The sequence below is a fragment of the Mesoplodon densirostris genome, chromosome 4, assembly GCF_025265405.1.
Source record: "Mesoplodon densirostris isolate mMesDen1 chromosome 4, mMesDen1 primary haplotype, whole genome shotgun sequence".
Classification (NCBI taxonomy): Eukaryota; Metazoa; Chordata; class Mammalia; order Artiodactyla; family Ziphiidae; genus Mesoplodon; species Mesoplodon densirostris.
In genome coordinates, this window is record NC_082664.1 from 45193193 (window position 1) to 45213224 (window position 20032).

The 20032-nt window shown below is 40.5% G+C and overlaps 1 protein-coding gene across 1 annotated transcript in view; it reads left to right on the forward strand.

Annotated features, from left to right (window-relative positions):
* The window catches only part of SLC35F4 (solute carrier family 35 member F4), a 324553-nt gene extending 304727 nt beyond the window's left edge, over positions 1–19826 (forward strand). The window contains exons 4-8 of the mRNA XM_060098086.1: positions 2293–2512; positions 11297–11422; positions 13575–13767; positions 17147–17236; positions 19585–19826. Coding sequence (XP_059954069.1) covers positions 2293–2512; positions 11297–11422; positions 13575–13767; positions 17147–17236; positions 19585–19826 — 871 coding nt within the window. The remainder of the gene's footprint in view (positions 1–2292; positions 2513–11296; positions 11423–13574; positions 13768–17146; positions 17237–19584) is intronic.
* The last annotated feature ends 206 nt before the right edge of the window (positions 19827–20032 follow it).

The window sequence follows — 20032 nt, forward strand, 5'->3', positions numbered from 1 at the left end:
TGTTATCTCCTTCTCCACAGAAATCCATCTTTAAAAAAAAAAAATCACATTTCCTAGCACTTACTGCTTAAATGGCAAAAGGTTTTACCCAGATGAACTGGCGTTGGAATGGAGAGCATTTTTATTAATTCTTGTAACAGCAGTGACAAGTGGGGAGAAGGTGGGCAGTGAGATGAGAAGGGAAGAAGAAAGGGTAACAAGGAGGAAGCCAATACCTAGGGGTCAGGGTGAACCAGGCCAAGAGCCTCTGCCAGGCAGCAGCACTTTGCCTGGGGGACTCTCCCCATCCATGTGCCTCCACTGGCTTCCCCACGGGGCAGGGTGTTCCCTCTCCTGAATCCAAAGTCTTTGCTGGAGAGCACTCTACCCAACATGATGGTGGGCTCTGGGAAGGAAGAACCATCACTGGCTAAGGCCAGTGATAAGAAATACTTTAATCAGAAATGGATTTGTTGTGGTTCTTAATAAACGTGTATTTTAAAGGAACTTTAGCAGTTATAGATGTCAGGATAAACCCACGACTCTCCACTCCAGCTCTCCCTGGCAGACTTCCTCACAGAGCAAATCCCTTTCTAAGTACAGAACACAAAATGTGTGCCCAGTTGCTCTGTGAAAACTGCTGCTTGCTCTGTGTGTAACTCTGATTTGAGTATCTCAAAGGTAGAGCTTTAGAAAGGCCATCCATTTTATAATACTGTAAACCAACTACACTTCAGTAATACAAAACAGGCCATCCATTTTATAATAATGTAAATCAACTACACGTCAGTAAAACAAAACAGAGAGAGGCCATCCATTTACCTGTGTGTGTGAGCACGTGTAATTTCTGTTTACTTTGCAAAAGGCTTTGCCTCAGGCTATTTAGTCCCTTCACTGATGTTCTGTCTCCTTCAAGTTAAAATTTAGCTTTGGGAATCCCATTTCCATTTTACAAAAGTCTTTCCATTTTGGTTGTCTGCCACATGAAAGTAAAATCACCACATGACTTGTCTATGTGTTCAAAATGCATTTTTAACCTTCCCAGAATCACTGGCCTATGATTCCCAGTGTTCTCAGCTGCTTGGAAGCAACGTTTACTATGAGACTTGATTTTGAAAGCCGTATCCCTGTGCTTGGAGCCTCACCACTTTGTCACGCCCTCCCCCCATGTGGTCCTCCTGTGGGGTAACTTGCTTCATACATGGGAGACAAACATTGGCTGGAGATTACTTTGCTTTGCAATACTTTGAAGCATAATTATTTCTCTTCAGAAAGAGCTAGAAGGGAAACCAGAAACTAGTACTACCTAGAGCCATTTAAATAGATTTATAAACATTATAAACGTGCAAATATGAATAACTTGTTGCTTCAAACAGAATATTTATACTACTTTTGAAAATACAATGCCTGGCACAAGATAGTTGCCCAATGAAAGCTTGAATGTTCATGTACAACTGAGTGAAAAAAATAAAGCTGAATTTTCTCAGCCTGTTTTCAGTCCATAATTAAAAAGCTACTGCTATTCTATCACTTTCGATATTGCCTATATGTATCGCTAGCTTCAACATTTTGATTAAAACAATCCTTTGGGCTAAATAATCAATTTAGTCAGAAACCAAGCAAATCAAAGATTTAACTGAAATGACTATTTTTACACAATGAATTCAGACAATTACTCCAGAATGGCCAGGTGTTTCTACATAAATGCAACCTGAATTTTATTTATTTATTTTACCATTTGGGGGTTATCACAGATGCTTCCTTCATTTTTTTCTACCTTAAAAATGCTAGAGGAAAAAGAAGTTTGTCCACTGGGCAGATATGTCAGAAAAAGGCATAATGTTTTAGGAATAATAAAATCCTAAGCTGTGCATGCCTACACATGATATGTGAGGCTGCACGTGGTCTGTAGCCTATTCAAACAGTAGCAACCATTTTGACCCTGTTGTATCCGTCCACTGGGAAAGAATCATCTGTCTCTTTGAATAGCTAGTAATTCCAGCAACCATTAATTTCTGGATTTCTCCGGGCTTCTCTGAGAATGTTTGGCAACAGCAGAATGGCTACTACCCCCAGGAATCTCCAGAGAATGGGTAGGAAAGGCTTAGCTCTGTGCCTGGGGACATGTGGACTCCTCCGTGGAACGCTTTGTACTCACAGCCCGTAGGTGGCAGAACTGGGTTCAGTAGGTTCCACAGATGAATGTTGGGTCTTCAGGGTTTGTGCTCTTGCCTAAAAATGGCCATCAAGAGTTAGTCTACACAAGATGTGTTAAAATTAATACCTGACTATTAACCTCTATTTCTTCTCTAGGGAATGCAGTCGAATTTTTGGTGAAGATGGTCTGACATTGAAGCTCTTTCTTAAAAGAACTGCTCCCTTTTCTATTCTATGGACTTTGACTAATTACCTGTATTTACTGGCTTTAAAGAAGCTGACAGCCACAGATGTCTCTGCTCTGTTCTGTTGTAACAAAGCCTTTGTCTTCTTGCTGTCGTGGATCGTGCTGAAAGACAGGTTCATGGGAGTGAGGGTAATGGCACACTTGATTCAATGCGTAAGGCCACATTTAATCATAGATCCTTGGTATCAGGAGAGCTGCTTTGTTTTGTGGAGTTTCTGCAAAACTTTTCCCATTGGTTCTGAGTACAGATTGAAATTTGAAGTTGCACTAGGACGCCCGGGCAGTTACGACATCATGAGAAGATAAAGAGATTGTTTCCATTGGAATCAGTCAGATGATTTCAACAGGAGGCACTCAGGGAAAAGAAGTGCTTTTCTTAGAATTAATGGTGTGATCAACTCCTTCTGTCCTCGGGAAAGAAGGGTCTGAGAAAATTAGCCACAGTAAAGATTATGATTTGCTTTTTTTCCAATCAACATATGTTGGGACAACTCCCTCATGTTTTTTCCCCCCAGAGATGGATTTAATTAATATTGGTGTAGGTAGATCAGGTTACCAAACAGTAATTAAAGTCATCAGTAATGGCACAATGCTGTTAAAAGTGGCTATATATCTACTGTGACTAACTAGATATGGAACTAAAAGCAATAACTCTTACTTTGGGGTACAAATCCTTAATTGAACTGCATTAAACTTCCACCAACCACTTCAGTTCTGAGTTTATCCCTTTCACAGGTAACATGGATTTAAAAATAAAATTTTTTTGTATGCTTGATCTTTGTTAGATTGATTGAAAACCATGCAGACCTAAGGAGCCAGATCTCATTCATATAATCTGGCATGCCACCGTGATGAAAATATTGAGTAAATAGTTCTTTGAAAGGAGGTCCAAATGAATAGCCTTTTTCCAGAAGATAAACATCACACAATTATTGTTCTCCGAAAGAGATGTCCAAGACTGGATCTGAAACACATTTTGCTATCAAAATATTGCTCTTGTTGCAATGATTCCAGGGTCCTTGCCCTACTAAATGCTGAAATTCATGTTTATATTAGAGAGAGAGTTTGTGACAGGTATCATCCTGAAAACTTCATCTTAATAGCCAATTAGCTAATTCTGGTTGTATCTTGGGAAATGCTGCTCAGAAATTCAGAACTGAAACTTGACATGAACAAGTGAAAAGCTATAGCAGAAGACAACACAAGAAACTGAATCAGTCCATGATACCATTAAACTATACCAGATGTGGTCCCATACTCATTCTCCATAGCTAATCTTAGATTTCACACCCAAAGGGCTTAGCATCATGTTTTCACACGTGAAGCATTGGTATCATCTGTCCACCATCACGTGCCCTGACAAGTACTTGAGAACAAGAACCTTCTTTACATTGCTCACTGATCCATTCAGCTTGGGCTACATAATTTGTGGGGCCCAGTGAAAAGTGAAAATGCAGGCCTCCTGTTGAAAAAAATTGTGAATAATTTCAACATGGCAACATCAGGGAGCCCACTGCATCTGCACAGGTCATATGCCCATGAAACTAGTTCTACCTCTATCTCTAACACCTAGAATAATACAAGGGACAAAGTAGAGACTCTACATATTTAAGGATATAGTGAATGAACTCATGCTTACAAGATCTTTCTCTTGTCTATCTACTACCACCTTGGATCACCCATGAGTATTTGGAGGGCCTTGTCAGAAGAGAGGGCAAGAAAGGAGATTTAGGGGATTTTCTGCTCTTTCAGTGTCATGTGAATACGAAAAGGAAATAGATATGTTCACTATTAGATTTACCAGAGAGCAAATCAATTGTATTAGAGTGAATGAATGCATTTAACCATGGAACTTACTTATGCAAGGGGTCATATCAAAAGAAGCTTGATGTTTATTTGAGGACTTGTAGGGGGAAAAGCTCAGCTGTGTCACATTTAAATGGCAGATTTAGGAAATCTGCCTAGAAGCTACAAAGCATGTCTATCTTAAAATTTGCATCTGTGGTGGGTTTAATGGTGGCCCCCAATAAAGTGTCCACACTCTAATCCCCAGAACCCGTGAATGTGACCTTACTTGGAAAAATAGTCTTTGCAGACATAATTAACTTAAGGATTTTGCAAAGAGGAGATCATCCTGGTTGATCTGGGTGTCTCCTAAATCCAATAACAAGTATCCTTACAAGAGACACACACAGGAAAGACACACAGAAGAGGAGAAGGCAATGTGACCACAGAGAGAGAGATTGGAGTGATGCAGCCACAAGCCCAGGAAAGCCGGGGCAGCCACCAGAACCTGGAAGAGGCAGGCATGTAATATTATTCTCTCCCAGAGAGGTGCTGTTGGGAGCATGGCCCTGCCCAATTTTGAACTTCTGGCCTCCAGAACTATGAGAGAATAGATTTCTGCTGTTTTTAGTAACCAAGTTTGTGGTCATTTGTTACAGCAGCCTCAGGAAACTCATACAGCATCTGCAAAGTAATAAGACCTGATAGAAAAATGGTTAAGTAGCCAATAAGTAGTTGTTAATAAGTAAATGCATAAATTAAGACATCATAATGACAAAATAGTAAGTATTAAGGTCAGGCATGCTGGGAGAAGCCAGGTATTTTTCTTTTTAAATGACAGGAGGTGCTTCACTTCTCACTGTGAAACATTAGGAAGTGTTTAATGCCATGTTCTAGAAGAATGTCAAGGTGTAATTTTAATAATGCCCATAAGCAGGCCATGGAATATAAGAAGCACTGAAACATATTCAGCATTTTGCCTTTTGACCATATCAGCAGTTCTTTTCCTTCTGAGACATACTGAGAACATGTATAATTAGGTCACCTGAGAAATTAGAGGAGGACAAATAGAATACTGACAACATAAATGCAGCTCTTATTGCCTACACCCATAAACAAGACAAAGTCTGTAGATGCCACCCCACTTGGACTACTCTTTTTTTAAATAGTTAAAGGGTTGCTTTCAGTCATCAAAGCAAAATGCGTATTTCTGACTCATTCTAAGTCTTTAGTTGTTCAGAAAAAGATAGTTTGGGGATTATGATTCTCATTTGCATGACCCCAAGAATGATCACCCTTGAGATAAAACATATGGCCTCCCCTACTTCTATTTTTCACGTCAAAATGACACGATGAACAGAATGAAGGATGCTTTAAATGATAATATCAGTAAATATGGGTTTATCTGGAGCACCAGTTGGCCAGAATTAGCAATGCTCACATAAAAACTAATTATATGTTTTGAATAACTTGTTAATATTTAGTTTCCTTGGAATATTGATTGAATCACAGATGGAAAGGTAGTCTGCCATACATTTAGTTTTCTATTATGAAATTCTTTCAACCAGTTTGCTGGTGAGTTTTGGTGTGTTAAAAAACTCATAAGTAGTTGCTTACAGCTGATGTAATGATAATCATATGGAAATTAGTAAACTTCTTTAAAAGACCTTTTTTTTTAATGGCAAAAATGTTGCTAAGTGAGAATCCAGCTCTTGCAGCATTGAAGATGGGTGTTTTTCCCATCTCCAAGATCCTGTTTTGTTTAGCTAGCATTCTTAAATCAATCAGAACCAGAATATCACTGAATATCAATGATATTGATATTGATCACAGAATATCAATAAAAAAAGGTTCTCAAAAAAAAAAAAAAAAACAACAAATGAGCCACTGCTTCAGGTTTTCTTCTCTATCACTGGCATCCATTTCACTCCAATGAAAAGTAAATGTCAGACTAGAAAATTAACACCCTTTCTTTCAGATCTTGTCCCCTCCTTATTTTTATATTATTAATAGAAAATGTTCATTCATTTTCAAATTTCCTTGAACATGTGAAGAAAATTGGTGGGCGGTGAATGGTTCAGCAGACCCCAACTTTTATAGCAGATTGAGGAAATGAATTTGTGTCCCTTCAGCTTGGCAGCCACCTATTTTCTAGGTATAATTGGGTCCTTATGTGTTTAGTTTCCCAAACTGTGGCTCTTTTGGAGACTTTCCTCCATCCGTCAAGAACTGACTGGGGCATGACAGTTAAATGAAATCTTTCATTGCTTAAACTGCTCTTCTCTGAATTCAAATTGGGCTCCAGGGCACTCTAAATCAATCAGGACCCTGGAGCTGAGCTGCTACTTATTTGTGCCAATATTACATATTTAGATAAGATTCAAGACAAACTTGTTTCCATCTTGCCTCTGACTGGCATTTCTGCAGTAACTCTTCATTCCTGGGCAGTGCAGACTGCTCTGTCTAGAACCTTCATGTTTCCCACTGGAGGCAGTAGAGGATGGGTAGTGGGGCTCATCCCCTTTCATCCTCCTCTTGGCAGGAGAATGATTCACGAATACAGGGAGGGGAGAGCTGAGTTGGGAAGGCTCTCCGATTTTATGCCCTCAAGGAACCCATAACCCCTGTCAACAAGGTGCAGTCAATAGGTCTCATCTACCTTTCACACATACCCTTGAGTCTTTCCTTCTGGGATTTCTTTCCTTCTCTTCCATCCTGGTCTTCCTTTGGGATCATTTTCAGATGGGTTTTTTTTTTTTTCATATAAAAACAGATGTGTATGTGTGTGTGGCAGTGGGGTGGAGGATGGCAATCTTAGTTTGAGACTCAGGCTTGACCTGCCGCACCCCAGGGACCCACCCTCCTCCCCCTCACACACACACACACATGCACAGAGTATCCAGACAGCTGTGGACTCCCCACCTCTTTCATTTCTCACACGTCAACTCTTGTCCAATTTCATTGGCTCTGAGTAAAACAGTTGGCTCTTCTTTATGGAAGCTTAAACATAACATGTGGACAAGTTTAAGGATTCTGTGTAGCCATGGTTCCCTGAAAATGGACTCTATCCAAATACACTCAGAGGGAAGAAGGATGATCATCAGTGCAGGTCTCATTGGCCAAACTATGAATGTGTATCCCACCTTCAGCTGCTAACCTTGAGTCTTGAACTTGAGTGCAGTCTGGCCAGCAGTATAGCTTTGAGGCCCCCCCATTTCAGAGCCTGATGTAGGCTTGGGATTCAAGGTCCATCGTAAGCCGGGGAAGCTCCTACCTGCTCCATCCAGCTCCAGAAACAGGGTTACCCACATGGCAAATTAAGGAAAGATGTTTGGGTTACCGTTAGAAAGAGAAGCAGTTAAAGGTTCATCTCAATACCCTGAATCCTAGAAGAGCTGATATTGTTATGCGAATGATAGTTCTGGAAATCATTTGTCAATGGGAAACACAGTGACTGTAATGAGGCTCATAAACCCTCCTGGAGATCCAGAGAAGGGCTGGACCCTTTTGGGTTTTGAGGCCTTTTTTCCAAAAGAGGAAAAAAATGAAGATAAAAGAAAACAAAAATCAGCCAAAAGCCAGCTATTTCTCTAGGCTTTATCTATACAAACTAATTCTTTGAGAGGGGAAAGAAACCTTGCTTTCAGGCAGGGCCACAGGTAGTATACATTTCAGTGAGATCACCAAATGTTTACTGTTAAAGCCCTCTTTGGGCTTTAAGAACAGGTCCCCCTCATGGTCCCCCTCTGATTGGCCCTGAGAGTTGATGCAGAGACTCTTGGAGGGAAGTGAGCCCACAGAGGAAGGTAGTTGGCTCAGGTGGTGATGTCACTCAAGGAGCATGCAAAGATAATGGGCTAAATAAATCCTCTTCCTCAGGGTATTCACCCCAGGTGGGCACACCAGGATGTGAGAGAACCCAGAGGTTTAGAAGGTTAAAAATGAGGCATTGGCAGCTTTATGATCACTATGGTTACTAACATTTTCACCTAGGTCAGATTCAAGTAACGGTTGTGGTGGGTTTCCATCTTATTTAGACACCTCTGGTTGGTTATGGGGCTGTAACTGGAGTAGGTCCTGAGGAGAGCCATGTTTTTCTGAAGCCAAGCAGGTGGCACCATGAGATGGCACCATCAGCAGAGGAGTCCCTCATGTGGATGCTAATGTGCTCAGAAGCATTTTTGTGTTTGTCAGCATGTGGATGTCACATGTGAGCCCTTCTGACACAGTATTTAAAGAGCTGGCTTCCTGCAGGTACATTTCCAGTATCCTGACACAAGAAAAATCATTTTGTACTTTTTTTCTGTATTATTTTCTGTACTATTAATCCTTCCTTAACGATTGATTACTTCTGAAAACGCACATGACTCAGACCTGTGCTTGGGTTACATATTCTCCAGAAATCTCAAGAATATTTACTCTGCAATTAACCAATTGTGCCAGGCAGAACCACTCTAAGATCATCCAAACAACCACTCCAAATGAGCCTGCCACCCAATGTTTCCCTGCATTTTCTAGATTAGCTGAGCTCCCTTCCCTTAGTTCCAACTGTGTAGATAAGAAACATATTGAAAAAAAATTTTAAACATGGCCATAGAGAACTTGTTTATCAGATAGTTGTGAAATTTAAATAGAAATGTGGAAAATAATTTATCTTTTCCCCCCAGGTAACCTATATAACCTATAAATTATTAACCTATAAATAACTGTTCATACCGTAGAGAGGAATTTTTCTAACATTGGAAATATTCAGATTTTCATGCTTTTGGAACTTAACAGCACTGTCTGGCCCCCTGAAGTGAAAAATGCTTCTCTCCATGACTGCAATTCAAAGAGACACTGGTTTAATTGATATGACAATTTAAGTGGTTTGAGCTAATATTTTCACAAGCACTTAAATATAAAATGTAATGGAGATCTTTAAGAGGCTCATCATGACTATAATTCTGAATTGCTATAAAATTATGTAATCTTTGTCCATGTCCAATTCCTATCTTGAGAAAACTTATAATAGAAATACAGGGCATATGTATTTTTACTAATGGCTGACTCAGAAAAGAAAGTGTTCCCAACCGGGTCATATCCTGGGGATAATGTATTAAATATTCAACACTTTCCAGACAGTGTTTTTGCTTTTTTTCCCTTTTTTTTTTTTTGTATGGACTGTTTGTTTTCAGAATTCCCTAAGCCAAGAATTATATATTATACACAATTGCTTAAACCCAGATATTGTATATTATAGAATAATTTTAATAATTTTAAATATTAAACAGCACATCATGTTAAAGTTTCATTAGGATTAACACTGCTCTATTATCCCTGTCTTGAAGAAACTACCTGTTTTTTTGACTAAGAAAATACATCTGATGTTTGGTAAAAAGAAAACAAGTATTAATTCAAATTTATTATCCTACAAGTTCAGTATTTTGAGGGAAATCTATCTGTGTACATGAATACTTTAACCTATGAACATTAATTAACACAAAAACAAATCAGAAACTGCCAGTGTTTAATGTAACTTTTCATTTCTCTGACATCATATTGCCCAAAGAAATGTTGCAAATACCTGGCTGAACTATAAATCCCTAAATCAAAGAAAATGATAAGTCTCACAGAATTCCCAGGTCTACGTAACCACTTCACCATGTTTATTTATGAGCCTATGACTTCCTGTTTGGAAAATTTCCTTGACACCTCACATTGTGTGCATTTGTATTAAATTCTATTCCCTATAGTTTGCGGCATAATCTAACTGGAACACACGGCTAGAAGGTTTAGAGACTGTGATAGTCAGCAAGAGCAATGCCCCCCTGCCCCGCCACCATGCAGCCTCCCGGATAACGCTTCATGCAGACAGTTTTTCGCTGCTGCCAAGTCCACTTCTGTTCTCAAGTACTCCTGCTGTTTTTCATAAAAGACGCTTTAGTATGGAGCTGGCTCTGAAACCAGCTGTGCCCTTGCTTTGGGTGGTCATTAACAAAAGAAATGCTTTAACAGCATCTAAATTATATGTGTCATCATTATCATACTTCACACTGGCCTTCAGCAAGTCTACAGTTGCATGTTGAAGATCTACATTTTGTTGTAATGAATAATTCACTAATAATATTTCAAAGGGTCAAAAAATATCACACATGTGAGAAATCTATCTACAGAGGAACTGATTGATTTGAGAATACTCAGAACGGAAGCTTAACAAAATTGATCACCAGGTATATTTAAATTTCCCACAAAGTTGCATCATGATTTTAAAGTCAGTGAGGCTATTTCACAAGGAAATGACATAGCGTTTCCTATTCCGGAGTTGTCATTTTACTGTTTATTGTAGCTTTAAAATATTTTCCAGTAGAACCAGTTCAAGGTAAATTAAAGAAACAGATGCCAACCAGCATTTCACAAAGGAAGTGGACTCCTGTTTGGAATATACCAAGGATCATATTAATTCACAGTCAACCATTATGATTTCAATCAAATTCTTAATATTTCACTTTATACAGCTAATGCTCTAGGATAATTGAATGAAATTATCTTTCTGTGGCTTAATTTGCATGTAAACAAAAGGAAGAACTAGCCTCCATTTGATATTCCAAGTGACAGTGCAAACTCAGCTCGCTCCTTATAAATCACTCTGAAAGATTATTCTCTTTCGTTTTTTCACTTTGGCCTAAAAGTGTCCTCTTAGCTGCATCAATATTATGTCTCCATAATCAAGTTCTGGTTATGTGGAGATGTTCAGAAACATGCATTGATCCAAGGAGCTGATTAAAATGTATGCTGAATTGTCTGAGGAAAAAGAACACAGTACAGATGAAAATGCTAAGAAGTGACTTCCTATTAAATTTATTTCACCACTATGGGTATTAATCTCTAGGAAGTTGATCTAAAAATTAAACTACATTACTAGTCCTTAATTAGAATGTGAGCAGCTTCTATATTTTCTGCCTGGATGTCTCATGAACATACGGATTTCTTGCTAATACTGACCCTTCCTACGTTTAAACAGTGATGTACAAGAGGTAATTGGGTTTGAGGAAGCATGTAGCAACACTCATGAAGCCTTCAATTGCTTGCTCTGGGGTATGGAGGCATCAATTAAAAAATTTTTTCTCTTTGCATTCTACTTGATAGATAGTTGCCGCAATAATGGCGATCACTGGCATCGTCATGATGGCGTATGCAGACAATTTCCACGCTGATTCCATCATAGGAGTAGCATTTGCAGTGGGCTCGGCCTCGACATCTGCACTGTATAAGGTATTTTGTGCACTTCCTTACGTACTCAACTGTCATTTGTAGCTTAGGCTTTTAAGTAATAAAAGAAGGAAGGACAAAGAAAATCTTGACTAGCAAAAAAAAAAAAGATGGTTTAAATAATAACAAGTACCAATTATTGAGTACTTGCTACAGGCTGGGTGCTTGCTAGAAATTTTCACCTGTGTTAATGCACCTTTATGAGGCATAGGTACTTATCCCCACTTTCCAGATGAGGAAACTGAGACTTTGAAAGATAAAGTAACTCGTCCAAGATCATCCAGCCAGGAAGTGATAGAGCCAAGATTTAAACTCGGACTGGTCAACTCCAAAGCCTGTGGTCCGTGCCCCGACCCCTCCCAAATCATCCACCAGTTATAGCAGGAGCCAAGAGAGACTTCTCCCCTATGTTTCTTTAATTTAACTACTGAGGTCATTATTTCAACTACAATGAGGTATTAAAAATAATAAACCGGGCCTCCCTGGTGGCGCAAGTGGTTGAGAGTCCGCCTGCCGATGCAGGGGATACGGGTTCGTGCCCCGGTCTGGGAGGATCCCATATGCCGCGGAGCGGCTGGGCCCGTGAGCCATGGCCGCTGAGCCTGCGTGTCCGGAGCCTGCGCGTCCGGAGCCTGTGCTCCGCAACGGGGGAGGCCACAACAGTGAGAGGCCCGCATACCGCAAAAAAAAAAAAAAAAAAAAAAAAAAAAAATAAACCGGCTATCACTTGAGAGTTTACTGTTTGTTGCATATTAACCCCGTGCCATGTTATTAGCTAAATGAAGAGCCTCTTTTCCTCTCTGATGGATACTCTGGGTTTGTACTCACAGTTCTTTCTCCCCTGGAGTGGCCTGTCATCAGTGAAATCTCTATTCAGAGTCACTGTCCCTGACTTCAGACGTGAGGATTAAGAGAGCAGATCTAAAAGGTTATTCACCGAAGCTCCACTTTTCAGAGCCAACTTTCTGGATGTAGCTAAAGAACTGTTCCACTTTCACCTCTCGGTGTTTCAATGACAAAATCCTCTCTGAAAGGCAGAAAATGCCCTTTGCATCCCCCCTGGATGCCTGTTCTGATTATTCACCAACTCTGCAGCTCAGAGGACATTGTGTCTATTTCCATATCGACATTTCCTGGCCCATTGATTCTGTGACAAGCTTGACAGGTGTTCACTCAATCACCATTAGTGTCTAACTTGCCCCCAACTGAGACTCCACGGAGATGTGTGATGTGACCAAATACCACGAGCATGTGCTCAAGTTCTCTTAAGTCTCTCAAGAGAAAAAAAATGATATGTTTAGTTGAAATTAAAAGCAATACCCAGACTCGCTATATGCCTGGGGTGGCTCTTTTATAGAAAGAATTCTCCTGACCATGTTACAGATGTATTCATTCTGGGAGTGGTAATATTTTGCTGACATGCACAAAATCATATGTGCACCATAGAAAAGAGATACTCTGTGCTACATTGTTTGAGGATTAATAAAGGAAGCAGAGGGGTTAAAAAGCCAAGAATTATGGACTCGAGAACTGGTTCCTCCCCAGCCTGATGTGTGATTTAGGTTAACTATTTATGTCTCCTTGCCATCTTTTTCTACACACAGATTTATAATCCAGAAAACAAAGACCATCTTTTTTAAATCTGGAGAATAAATACTGTACTTGTGAAAATATTTTAGGCTCAGAGAGAAAAGTGCTTATAAATCCATGGCATTGTTATTATTTCTCTCAGTAATATAATGATAGGCTCTCTCTGTCCAATTTAGTTTTCAGTCCCTGTCAAAATAAGGGTAAAATGAATCCCATGCTTGAAGAGAAGAACTGATGGCACCTCAATCCTAGATGTTTCTGGACTTGTCTGCACTCTTATTTATCATCCACCCTATAGCCATAACTGATGGTGGTGTTTTTCCCAGTGTGCAGTATCCCTGTGGCACAGAAAGTGGAATTCATTTTATGGCATTTGCTGTTTCATATGAAGGCTAGAGGGCATTTGAATTCCTTATCTCAGCAGCACATTTACTGCCATGGAGACGGTGGGATAAGAAGACATAGAGCTTAAACCCTGGGCCAGTTAGTTCATGATGTAGAAATTGCCTTTCTGATACAACAATGTCCCTGACTATGTGGCTAATGAGTTCCTTTCTCATTCTAGGTTTTGTTTAAGATGTTTCTCGGAAGTGCCAACTTTGGTGAAGCAGCACACTTTGTCTCCACATTGGGTTTCTTCAACTTAATCTTCATCTCCTTCACCCCGGTCATCCTGTATTTCACCAAGGTGGAGCACTGGTCCTCGTTTGCAGCTCTGCCATGGGGTTGTCTCTGTGGGATGGCAGGGCTCTGGCTGGGTAAGTGGCCCTGGGTTTTGCCTTCCATTTCCTATGTCACTTGACCTCTCCTTGGAGAGTTAAATTGTCATAGTAGGATTATTCCTTTGGGTACCCCTGTCCTCTACTTCCCAAATTTACCTAACATTGGTTAATGGTTGCAAAGTTCTTTGCAGATTATTGCTTGATTCAATCAGAGCTATCCAGCTAGTATGCCTCCCATGGGTTAAGTGCTGAACTGGAGGCCCAGGCCTCTCTGATCACCACTGATCCTCAAGTAGCCTCGTCCATTCTTCATGATGTAATGTATGAGGTTATTGTGTTCCACGTGTGGCACAGTGTGTCAGGCAGAGGGGGAGAGTGGATGGGGGATTCAAGGGACTCAAAGTGGATCAAAATGGCAGGAGGACCAAGTGCAGGAGGAACTGGGGAGGAAGGAAGGAGATGACATTCAGGAGGGCAGCAGGTCATGGAGGGCCTGGAACGCCACGTTGAGGGGACTGGATTTCAAATCCACTTCATGATCTTTAAGCAGGGAGGTGACAGGCTTACATCTGCATTCTAAACAGTCTACTCTGGTCGTGTCTGGAGAATGAATTTGAGATGGGAAACCCTCACCGAGCAAGAGAAGGTGACAGAACAGGACGAGGTGGCCCTGTTAAGTAGGCTGTGCCTAGCAGATGACCAAGAAATAGCCACCTGGAGTGTTTCTCATGTTCTCTCTCCCAGCTCCCCATGATCCTGAGGCTGTCTGCTTCACCTGAGCAGCTGGGGGGCTCCCACTTTCTAGCTGTGCTTTCACTTAATGTGAGAGGAACCTCAATATAACAAGCCCACTCTTTCCTCACCAAGCAGTTGAACAACAACAAACACCCAGTGACTCAGTGTCTCTACTCAAAATCAAACCCCTTTCATTCTGCTCCTCTTCCCCCGTTCCACCTGGTAACAGCACCCTCTGCCTACTCCATGTTCACCCACCATACTGGACCTGCAGGACATCTGCCGCCCCGCAGTTGACCTTCTTTATCAAGGTGACATAGTCTAAAACGGCACTGCAAGTCCTAGGAGGGAAAAAGAATGCCCTTGTTTTCGTTCCCACAAAGACATTGGGTCATCTTCTACTACTCTGGCCCAGGCCCCTAAGGGGAGCTCTTCAACTAGACAGAAAACACTCACGAGAAAGATCAAACATTAATTGTTGATCCTTTAAATTCTACTTTTGAAGACCAAAAATGTGTAGTTATGACCGCTCATAACCTGTGCTAAATTGAGTAGTAGAAATCAATAGCAGTCTTTCCATAAGACCAAAATGCCCTAATTAAAAGTGCCTAGATCTCTTCCTGGCCAAAAACAATCTAATTGGGAATAACCATAGCCCAAATTTCACTACCTCTTGGCCCCAGCTGTGACCCGTGATCTCCAGCTTGCTGCCAAGTAGCCCTCCACCCACGTTTATCCCTTGGCACCTCTAATACATGCTCCTAAGCAAGCCTGCTCAGGCTGAGCATCACTCATGCTAGCCGGACCCTGCAGTTCTCCACCAAGCAGCGTGATCTCCACACTGCACTGGGTGTAGTGCCGCCCAGCTTAGAGCTGCCCCACAGGCTCATCCCCATGCATAGAGCTCTCTCTGTGCCAGTGTTGCCCTGTGACAAAATGAGGAGACAGCCTCTCTCCTGACTGTGTTTCACACCCCAGGGTTTTACAGTCTTCAGTGCTTCTGCTCTTAAGTTTTTATTGCCACCTTCTCTTCTCCATAGGAATCAGATATGATCTAGTGAGAGCAGGGCTGGAGACAGATCTGAGAGGCAAAGAGCAGGCTGAACTCTGACCCCACCCCCCATCACCTGTAACTACGGCTTCAATCTGCTTAGGTTCACCTGGCCTCGTTCCTGCTCTGGCTTGGCCATAGCCCACGTGCAGATTGACCTCATCCATTCACCTGACATGTCTGAGGCCCACTTAAACTCAGGCAGGGCCCCGTGCTATAGATAACATATTGAATTATATATTCTTGTCCTGAGATTGTCAAAAGAGCTTGTAAGTGTTCCACCTAAAGCACTAAAGAAAAGCAGACACCCATTGCAGTGAAGCCACTCGGTTCTTGTTGAGTGAGAAAAGCTCAGTTCTCAACCAAATACCAATACTTCCTATCAATCTGCTAAAATATCCAGTTCAGCCAATAAAATGACAGTTGGGGAGTGTAGCAGAGTCTGTGCTGTGTTTAATAAATTCCTGATTTGTTAGAACAGGTCATATTTGACTCCCCAAACTTGAGGAGAGAGTTGAGATGCTGAAATATTCATTCCCATTGCAGCTCTGCCATAAAGGAGTAGTTATCAACTTAGGAAGGTCCTCTGCCTTGATTGCCACTACTATTGTATGAAAATTATGAACAAGCCCAAGTTTTGTGAAAGTCCAACCCACCGTCTCTAACTAACAAGCAGGAGTGACTCCAGATGACTAAGTTAGTGAGCTTAATTAAAGTAAGAATTATAGATAACAGTAGAAGAAACACTGTCTTAACTGGAATGGTTCTAGAACCATCTTTGGTTCTACAGAGAACAGGCAACAGGGTTTTGAGTCATTTCCATAGAGATCTTTTCTGAATTGAGGACTTTTTGTAGTTGTTAAGACTCATTTCTCTAACCCCTAAAACAAACATTAGCTTGAAATCTATTAAAATAATGCTATGTAATTTATAATTTTCTTTTCGAAAACAAGTATTTTTGATCATTTTTGTGTAGATAATTATCTTAACTAACTTTATATTTATCTAAAAATGTCAGAAGATATGTATTAAAGGGTATCAAGTTATACCTACAGTTGGTTCTGTGGACCTGCCCTGGGGTTATCTGTGCACAAATCAGGATGTGGAAAAGGTGCCTGGGGTTCGGTGAATTACACTGCACACAACTTTGTTTGCTCATGTGATGCTCACCCCAAAAGAGAGGGAATAATGCAGCATAGGTCATCCTTGGACAGATCTTCTGTTAGGCAGTAACACCAAGGCCTTTTAGTTATTCAGGAATATAGCATGATGTAGTAAAGTAACAAGGGAGAAAACCCCAATCAGTCACCAGCTTTCAACTTCTGGCTCAACTTTACAGTGCTAATGAGCAGGGTACTGAATTGATTATTTCACTTCTTTGCATGGCTCCCTACCCCCTTTTCCAACCAAGAGATCAGGCAGCCAGGATGGCAGAGGAGGAAAAAGGAATACGACTATTTCAGGTACAATACATATGAATCCATCTCCAGAATTAGAGGATTAATTGACCAATGGTACAGATAATTTAGAAGGCATGTTTAGCATAGATATTGATTCTTTTATGTTAAGAAGGAAAGAGCCCAGCATAGCAATTCCCCTTTATCCTGTATATCCTCCTTTATTTTACAGCCTTCAACATCCTGGTGAATGTTGGTGTGGTGCTGACATACCCAATCCTCATCTCCATCGGAACAGTGCTCAGCGTCCCTGGAAACGCAGGTACTGTACGATTTGATGTGTGCACAGGAAGTCTCCCGCTTGTGTTTGTTTTATACCCTGAGTTGTTTCTTCGAGCAATTGTGAATTATGTCCCTTGCCTGGGAAGATGTTTTAAATATCATGAAGGTGGCAGACAGCAGAATAACTATGCAGCATATTTAAAATTTCCAGCTACAAACACTGTTTTAACTTGGTTGTGCTTTTAGAATTAAAAACCAAATGTATCATTTGGGTTTCATGTAATCTCCCTGACAACCTAATTTTGTGGTATTTTTAGAGGAAGTCCTATGGAAACAAAAGGCATCCCAGCATAAGACTCTCAAACATCACTAATGAAAGTGTAGGAAACATACAGGGTGTTGGCTCCCCATCAGACTATCCATGGGGAGCTGTGAAGGCTTCTCCTGGGGGCACAGCAGATGGCCCTCTGGAACAGACATAAGAAAAAAGCAATTTGACTCACTTCAGGGACAAGAGGAGAAGCTACTTTTCCAGGAAAATCTTTCTAGGTAAACTGTCCATGGAACAAATAATGAAAGTGGGTTATCTGGATGACTGTATAGTCCTTCTAATTTTAAAATTCTATTTTTCCAAGTCTTAGGTAGCCATCTTTCTTTACCCCCAGTACAATCAGCAAATATTTATGGAGCACTTTCTATGTGATCATGACTATAGAAGAGACTGGGAAAAAAAGATATTATTGTTCCCATAAGAAACTTACACTGAATATGGAAAACAAGACCGACACATATGAAATAACTTAGAACTCTACAAAGTAATTTATCATCAAATGCCAAATTGTGTAAAAGACTCCAAGGACTATAAGATATTTAGAGGAAGTCATATCAGGGAGGAGTGGAGTTGTCAAGGAATTCCATTCATTCATCCATGAATTCATTCATTCAATAAATAATTTCTGAGCACTTAGTATATGCTAACAACTGTGCTAACACCTGGTGATAGATCCTGAATAAGACACAGCCTCTGCCCTCAGGACCATGTAGTGTAGAAAGGAGATGAAAGGAACTGAGTAATTACAATGTAGAGAGAGAAAATGGCTTTGATAGAGGTATGTACTGAATGCTCTGAGAGCACACAGGAGGGGCATCCAAGGAGGCTTCCTGCAAAAAGCATAAAGGGCGGAATCTAACAGAGGGTTTAGCTGGATGAAGTGCATATAAGGAGGGAAGAGCATTCCATGCAAAGAGAACAGCATATATATGATTCCACTACTAGTTACATTCCTGCAAAACTGAAAACAGGGACTCAAAAATATCCTTGTATGTGAATGTTCATACTATTTACAACAGCCAAAGGTGGAAACACCTAAATGTCCATCCAGAGATGAATTGATAAACAAGTTGTGATACAATGGGGTATTACTCAGCCATAAAAAGGAATGAAGCACTAACACATGCTACAATATGGTTGAACCTCGAAAACATTATGCTAAGCGAAAGAAGCCAGACACAAAAGGTCACATATGGTATGCTTCCATTTATAGGAAATATCTAGAATAGGTAAATCCACAGACACACAGCAGGTTGATGGTTGCCAGGTGTTGTGGGGTGAGAGTAGTGGGCTGGGGAGTAACTGCTTAATGGGTATGGGGTTTTATTTTGAAATAATGAAAATGTTTTGGAAACAGATGGAGGCGGTGGTACATTAAGCTGTACAAAATGAATGTACAAAATGCTACTAAACTCACTTTAAGATGGTTAATTTTAATTTCTATGAAATTTGCCTCAATTAAAAATTTTAAAAAGACTAGCACATGCAAAGACCTAGACATTAGTAAGCTTGGCTCATTTAAAACATCTTCAGTGGTCCAGTGAAACTGGAGAAGCATGAAGGGATGCAGAGGAAAAGTATTAAGAAATAAAGCTGCATGTACACACTGCTATATTTAAAATAGATAAGCAACAAGGACCTACTGTATAGCACAGGGAACTCTGCTCAATATTCTGTAATAACCTAAATGGGAAAAGAATTTGAAAAAGAGTAGATACATGCATATGTATAACTGAATCACTTTGCTGTACACCTGAAACTAATGCAACATTGTAAATCAACAATACTCCAATATAAAATTAAAAAAAAATTTTTAAACTGCAGAGGTTATTCAATCAGATGGCATTTGCCTGGAAGGGTAAGTGTTATTTAGAGAGAGGGAACGGAAAGCAAATAGAGAGCACAGTGTTGATAATGACGTGGAAAAAGGGAAGACGCGCTTGAGAGAACAAGAGAGACTTTTGGAAATCTCTTAGAAGTAGCACTGATGTGGTCATTTGTTTTCAGAGAAGCTTAGAAACAGTGATGGACTGACTGACTTGCTGTTCCTTCCCTAGCTGTGGATCTCCTGAAGCAGGAGGTGATATTCAATGTCGTCCGCCTGGCTGCTACCATCATCATCTGCATTGGGTTTCTGCTGATGCTATTGCCCGAGGAGTGGGATGAAATTACCCTGAGGTTCATCAACAGCCTGAAGGAAAAGAAGAGTGAGGAGCATGTGGATGATATCACTGATCCCAGTATCCACCTGAGAAGCAGAAGCAGGGCCCTTGGGACTGTGTCCATACCACTGGCTTAGAGAGGAACACCTTTTGAACGCACGTGTATGTATATTCTGTGAATATAATAAAATTTTCTCACCACCTGCACACTCAAACGACAGTATTAACTCTGAATTTGCATAAGTCATATGTGAAATAATGCTAATGATAAGTTTACATTTATATGCTTATCAAGGAACTGGTGTAAATAATCATAATAAATTTTTTAATTAAAACATATTCA